This window comes from Oncorhynchus mykiss, chromosome 19 (genome assembly GCF_013265735.2).
Source record: "Oncorhynchus mykiss isolate Arlee chromosome 19, USDA_OmykA_1.1, whole genome shotgun sequence".
Lineage (NCBI taxonomy): Eukaryota > Metazoa > Chordata > Actinopteri > Salmoniformes > Salmonidae > Oncorhynchus > Oncorhynchus mykiss.
The window spans coordinates 21,790,571-21,798,081 of record NC_048583.1 but is presented as its reverse complement, the minus strand read 5'-3'; the positions used below and the strand labels follow the sequence as shown (position 1 = coordinate 21,798,081).

At 39.1% G+C, this 7,511-nt stretch overlaps 1 protein-coding gene across 1 annotated transcript; it reads right to left on the bottom strand.

Annotated features, from left to right (window-relative positions):
* Window positions 1–144: 144 nt before the first annotated feature.
* Window positions 145–5,038, bottom strand: LOC110497513 (CDGSH iron-sulfur domain-containing protein 2B). Its single transcript, XM_021573652.2, has 3 exons — window positions 4,778–5,038; window positions 1,709–1,923; window positions 145–1,210 (listed from the first exon to the last, which is right to left on the bottom strand). Exons 1-3 carry the CDS (start codon window positions 4,878–4,880, stop codon window positions 1,121–1,123), a joined length of 408 nt encoding a protein of 135 aa, XP_021429327.1. The 5' UTR covers window positions 4,881–5,038; the 3' UTR covers window positions 145–1,120.
* Window positions 5,039–7,511: the final 2,473 nt, after the last annotated feature.

Below are 7,511 nucleotides of genomic sequence, written 5' to 3'. Positions count from 1 at the left end.
ATAAAACCCCCACCTAATCGTTGTCAACATTTTTGTGCAAACTCATGGGAAGTGTGTTTCAAATGATTGTAAATCAATTCCCAAAACTTCAAGGCCTGTTTCTTTCTTCTTGCCATTTGACAAAACTCCTTTCCTAAAACAAAGTAACTCGGGTCAACTTTTATTTTACAGAAGTCCACAGGCGGGCACAGTTTGCCTAAATCCCAGTAAAACTGGTATTTAACATAAGGATCAGTAAACAAAGGATCAGCTACCTTCTTCAAATCTCATGATGAATGTATTAAGAAATATTTGCAATTACATTCAGTTTTAATGCAAAGTCAATCAGACAACTGACATGTTTGATACTGTAAAGGCAAAACATTGAATTGCTTAAATATTTGTAGAAAAACAAGGGTTCGTTGTTGAGTGGAGGAGTTTTGTGAAATTGAGATGTCTTAAGATCGTCAGGTTGAATACACAACAGTATGAACACAGAATTAAGGCATGTTTTATAAGGTTAGGAACAAAGAAATGGCAGAGAAAATAAATCCTGGAAGTGTGTTTGTATGCAAGTGAAAGACTTCAAGCTTGCAGTAGTTCAGAGATTGAAAAGGCTAAGTATACATATTTTTTTCAACTTAACAAAATGTACTGCTACCCTAATTGCAATCATGTTTCAAGTTCAAATTCCTCTCAATGTGATCCCAATAATTTGGAACCGAGCGGTGCTACCAAGGAGACCAACGTTAACTGTTTCTAACGAGAGCTGCTAGCCAGACTGGAAAATGGCCACTGTACAAAAAGTTCTCAGAAGGAGACAATAAGAGGGAGTGGTGATAGTTTGAAAGGTTTTATGCTACTCTGTGGTATAACCTCTGTTAATGTCCGTTATTGTCAAGTTGAAATAAATAAGATTTACAAAAGTGCTGATGGTAAAATCTTTTGAGTTAACGTGCCACCAACATTTCTACAGCATATCACGACCAAAAGGAAAGTATGTGCCATTTTTTTTTAACCAAAACAAAAGACAAATTGGAAGAGTGCAAAAGGTCATGCCCTAAAATACAGACTTTTTTTTAAAGAACCAACGACAGAAGTAGGGAGTGAAGATGGCGGCTCCCTCAGTGTTAAAGATGGATTATATTATCTTCTTCTTGAGTATGAGAGGCCCCACGTTGTCTCCAGTCAACTCATTGTGCTTTATGTGTGATTTGTCACAAACAGGAAACTGCAACAGGAAACAACTTAATATTAGACTGATACGTACAGTACGAGGCATTGCTTATAGATTGGTCAACTATGGAGGGGAGGGGCTCAAGTTAGCCTTTTCTTAACAGTCATATGCTTCCCTTTGGCCTCAAGACAGTGAGAATGGAAAAATAAACTGTTGATATCTACATAAATTGCTATGGTTAGAAGACCACTAGCTATTGCTATAAGTCTTTGCATCTAAAGATCTAAAACCAATCTCAAGCCAACTCCCCCCACCCCATTCCCTTGGCACCGATGCATGAAGGCTGATCAGGGCCTTTTTTCAAAAAGCGTCCCAGAGTAGTACTGCGATCTAAGATTAGGTTCCCCCTGTCCAGATCGATCATAATGGATAATATTATCAGGCAGTATTGATCCTCAGCACTCCTGAGAGACTTTGAATATGGGCCCTGAAATTACTAAGAAGGTGTAGTGTTAGCAATAACCATCCAACTCTCCCTCTAGTCTAATTTACCGTTTTGGAGCGCCAGCAGCGGCAGTAGCAGACATTTGTGCTCTTCAAGTCCTCAATATCTATCTCGTTGACCACTTTGGGGTTCTCCTTCTGGATCTTCAGGTTGATCAGGCTGTCCTTCTGCTTCTTCTTCTTGGGCAGGAAGGGCCGGATGGTGAGGTAGCCCAGCAGGGCCAAGATTCCCAGGAGAGGCAGTAACCGGAGCCAATCAAGGACTGGGAAGAAAACACACAGGCACAAGCACAGGTAAAACACGCAGTGATATTGGATCTCCTCAATTGTTCCACCCCTGCGGTTCCCATAACATGCCGCCTCGCCCCATAACATGGGGTTATAGCGGAGTCATACAATTACACAACATGTATAGAGTACCACAGTATGAATCATAAAACCTAGAGGTCAAACAAGGAAATGGTTCCAATCGTTTTCCCACCATTCATTTTTAAAATAAGGGCTTACCATGGCATGAAGTTCTGGTAACCATTTAAATCTCTAAAACAGGGTGACTTATCAATATTTTTACCTGTATTTACCCTATAAAAATGAAATGCTAATTAGCTGCTAATGTGGCTATCATAAAGAACTACAAATGCCATGCCATGATGATCTGGACGAGACTGACGAATTCAGGCAAAGGTAAGAATCTCTGAATTAACTGTCTAATGTTAGCTAAATTTAGTAATTAATAAATTGCCTACATTTCTTTCAATTCTGTCAACTGTCTTGTGCAATTTTTTATTTTACACAATACTTATTAGCAAAGGTGTAGGCTTGAAATTATGTGCAGGAGCTTGCATGGATTTGTAGTCTTGCGCGATGTCTACTTTGATGCTAATTAGCATTTTCAAATCAGTAAATATATTGATCAAAGTCATCTTGTCCGAAAGAGATTTACATGGTTATCAAAAAAAAAAAAAAAAAAAAAAAAAAAAAAAAAAATCAGGTCCATCCTGTCAATTATCTTCTTCATTAAGATCTTAAGGCAAAACTGATTCTATATCAGCTCTCAAACCATCTTAGTATCTGATAGGCTGGCCTACCCATCGATGCACAGTTCCAAGAGGCCAATATAACAGTGGATAATGTCCCATCCATTATTCCATTGACTATGACAACTTTGAGGGCTGTGTATTTGAATCTCAGGGCAATTAAATTAAATGGCTTTTGATTAAAAAGAAGGGTGACTAAAGGGAGAAAGTTAATCTCATTATACGATTTCTCGACTTCAAAAAGGCAAATGTAAAAACACCATAAAATCCAGACAAAATAATTTAATGAGGTGCTCACCCTTAAAGCTGCTAGACTGAATTTTGCTGCGGAGGCATCGTGTACACAGGCATCATATTCTGATCTCTTTTCCACTAATTGGTATTTTGAGCAATCACATCAGATCTTTTTACATCAGATTTTTTTCAGAGCTGATCTGATTGGTCAACAATTAGTGAAACAAATACCAGAATTGGTCTGCCTGTGTAAACACAGTATTATATTTTTTTCCACTAATTGGTCTTTTGACTGTCTAAACAGCCATAGTGTCTTTAGATTCCTGCAGGGACCTTTCACTTGACTCCCATATTTTCCTGAGAGTGAAAACATTAACATGGCAAATGTAATATAGGGGTGGAAAAACCTCAGTACTTGTGCTACTGACTGCAGGCAAGTTATAACTTCAAAACTACACTGAACGGCAATGAAATTAACAATTGAGCTTCCAGTGCCATGTCAATTATTCCAGTCGCTTCATGTTTATGCATCTCCTATAGATTTGCTACCGAAGACTTAAATCAATGTTTACAATGTCAATGATCTTCAGTATGGAGCATCTCAGAGCAATGGGAGAAACCATAATTTACCACCACTGCTTTCCAGACCTGGGTTCAAATCCTATTTGAATTCATTTCAAATATTGTACTCTGTGCTTGTCTGGCTTAATGGACAAATAGAATAGTCCCACAACTGCAAACCCCTCCCATCTGGCAATTCAGACAGAATTAGGGGAAAACACTCAAAAGTTTTTGAAATAGTACCCATGTCTGTTGCTTTCCTTCTAAAAAACATCATGCTTTTATTTAATTAACTAGGCAAGTCAGTTAAGAACAAATTCTTATTTACAATGACAGCCTACCCATGTCATCTGCACACTCAAGGATATCTGCCAGCCACTAGTTTAGGGCTATTTTTAAATCCCAAATCTGACACTTTCCATAGGGGTGCATTCAGCATTTCTTCAAGTTGTCAAAGCTTGAAACAACTAAGTGGTCGCCTGAGGTCTCATAGCTCATTTACAGCGGGTTTGTCATAGTACTTAAATTCAAGGCATAACTTTTCCAATGTTGTACACTGACAGTTACTGTCGTCAGACCTTTTTTCCTCTCACAACTACTCATAAAGGCTAGTGTGTGAGCCGCATTCAGGTGTAAGGTGAGAGGAATCTGTTCTCCATTGAGTAAGCATGCCATCCTAGATTTACACTGCTCTATGGGAATACCATGAGAGGGTATTTCATGTTTTGCAGCTAAGGCAAAATAAAGGTTTGTAGATGCAATGTTTAATGACATCAAATTATTGAAACTTGGAGATGGTTGTTTATGCACACAGGAGTATGTAAAACACGCATAGCCTGTATATCAAAGTATAAGCAGCCTCAACTTGGATTTTAATTTGTACATATTTTGTTGTAGCCTAATGTTTCATATGCTTGGAATAGTTCCCTTCCATAGCCAAGAGAAGAAATGTGCTACATACAAACGAAACACTTGTTTGGCTGTACAATTAATAAGTTTCCACTCGGAGTCTGATACATGTTCTTGTACTGTTACAATGCATCTCAAAGTAGTGCACTGTTAAGCTACCCTTCAATGTTCAATCAACTTGACCTGAGCCAAGTAAGGAACTTCATTCAGTAGGAAGTGGATTAGCACTTTTACAGCCACACAGAACCCAAAAATCTATAAGAAACTTGGAAAAACCGCACTAAAACTGGCGAACTACTGTGGCTAATATTGTAGGCAGGCATGCATGGGGACAAACTATTCTGTCTTTCCTTTTTTCAACACCGTAACAATTTACCTGTTAACCTCGCAAATCCTCCGATCGTCTCAGGAAGGGGGAACTTCTTGAGGTAGGCTGGAAGCTGGGTTTTTATGATCTTTGAAATAGTTTCTAAAACCATCTTGAATGAAACTATAGGCAGGTTTGAGCTGGATATTTCTTGAGGTCCGTTTGCGTCATTACGCTATTTTAGAAGCTCAAGTCTTGACAGTTGCGTACAAATTGTCCGTGCAAAATAAATAAATAGAGAAGACGCGTAGATGTGTTGGTGAATAGAAGCAATTGCGGAAGATGATGCTAAAACATGTAACAATGAACGTTGGCAGAGTTGGTGTCATCTGATTGGACAGTTTCTAATGGCGCAGATAAAGAGAAAGTAGCCAATTTCTTTACTTTGTTTGATACATAGGCCTATGTGATGTTTGTATGACAAAGTGTCTTACCGATGTTTTCAGGGAAAAAATAAATTGTATTCCATGCTATTGTATGCTATTATATTTGTTATTTATTTGTGCATTGGCTTCAATCATTCATTTATTAATTGATTCATTCAGCCTTCCTAAGCAAACGTGTAAACGTTTGTTTACTGATAATTTCACCCATATAATAATACTTTAAAGTTTGATTAGAACTTCAAGAGGAAATTAAATAGGCTGGGATGTATATATATATTTATCTTTATTTAACTAGGCAAGCCAGTTAAGATCAAATTCTTATTTTCAATGACGGCCTACCCCGGCCAACGCTGGGCCAATTGTGCAGCCCCCTATGGGACTCCCAATCACGGCCAGATATGATGCAGCCTGGATTTGAACCAGGTACTGCAGTGACGCCTCTTGCACTGAGGTGTGTGTGTGTGAGAGAGAGAGATGTGGGTAGTTGGCTATAAATGGGATCCACCTAAAAGTTTAGGGGCTACATAAATCATATATCTATGTCTCAGACATAGTTCATAATCTGAAATTATTTCAGTTTAAAATATTTTTTCTCTCTCTCCATAGTACATAATGGCTTGTCCTTGTCTCCTCTGTTCTGCAATCTGAGCTGATCTGAAAACACAAGTCAATGTGGATGATGATTTGCTTACGCCTGTCAAATTATTTCACCTCACTCCTGATGAATGGAAGGACTATTGAACTGCACATAGGAAAATAATGCATCACGTTGTATTTTTCGTTTCCAGTTTATATTTACTTCCTTATGAATCCAAATATAGTGAAGAAAAATATAAACACAACATGTAAAGACTTGGTCCCATGTTTCAAAAGGTGAAATAAAATATCTCATAGACTTTCCAAAACTACAAAAAGCTTATTTCTCCCAAATATTACATCCCTGTTAGTGAGCATTTATCCTTTGCCAAGCTGATTAAAGAGCATGATCATTGCACAGGTGCACCTTGTGCTGGGGGTAATAAAAGGCCACTCTAAAATATGCAGTTTTGTCACAACACAATGTCACAGATGTCTCAAGTTTTAAGGGAGCGTGCAGGAATGTCCACCAACCACCCGGACAGCTGATGAAACTGTGGGTTTGCACAACAGAAGAATTTCTGCACAAACAGTCAGAAACTGTCACAGGGAAGCTCATCTGCGTGCTTGTTGCCCTCACCAGCGTTGTGATCTGACTGCAGTTTGGCGTCGTAACCGACTTCAGTGGGCAAATGCTCACCTTTGATGGCAACTGGCATGCTGGAGAAGTGTGCTCTTAACACAGTTTCAACTGTACCAGGCAGATGGCGTCGTGTGGGCGAGCAGTTTGCTGATGTCAACTTTGTGAACAGAGTGCCCCATGGTGGCAGTGGGGTTATGGTATGGGCAGGCTTAATCTACAGACAATGAACACATTTACATTTTATTGATGGTAATTTGAATGCACGGAGATTCCTTGATGAGATTCTAAGGCCCATTGTTGTGCCATTCATCATTCGCCATAATCTCATGTTTCAGCATGAGAATGCACAGCCCCATGTCTCAAAGATCTGTACACAGTTACTGGAAGCTGAAAAAATCCCCATTTCTTCCATGTCCTGTATACTCACCAGACATGTCACCAATTGAGCATGTTGGGGATGCTCTGGATCAACGTATACGACAGCATTTTCCAGTTCCCGCCAATATCCAGCGACTTCGCGCAGCCATTGAAGAACAGTGGGACATTCCACAGACCACAATTAACAGCCTGATCAACTCTTATGCGAAGGAGATGTTTTGCGCTGCATGAGGCAAATGGTGGTCACACCCGATACTGACTGGTTTTCTGATCCATGAATTCAGTAAAACCTTTAAAAAAAAAGATATCTGTGACCAACAGATACATTTCTGTATTCCCAGTCATGTTGGCCTTTGTAGCTCAGTTGGTAGAGAATGGTGCTTGCTATGCCAGGAGTGTGGCTTTGATTCCCACCCATACTTAAAATGTATGCATGCATGACTGACTGTAAGTCGCATTGGATAAAAGTGTCTGCTAAATGGCTTATATTATGTGAAATCCATAGATTACGGCCTACTGAATTCATTTCAATTGACTTATATGAACTGTAACTCAGTAAAAACGTAGAAATTGTTTCATGTTTCTTGAATATTTTTGTTCAGTGTAAGAATCACATTTCCATAGCAGATTTTACCCTTCGGGTTTTCTATGATGGGCATAGCAGGCACTTTAGTGTTTGAGGCATGCAAGCCTCATCCGAGTTGTTGATGAAAGTTTGAACTCCACTTTCCAGAATTCTTTGCTGTTTTAAAGCCAACCT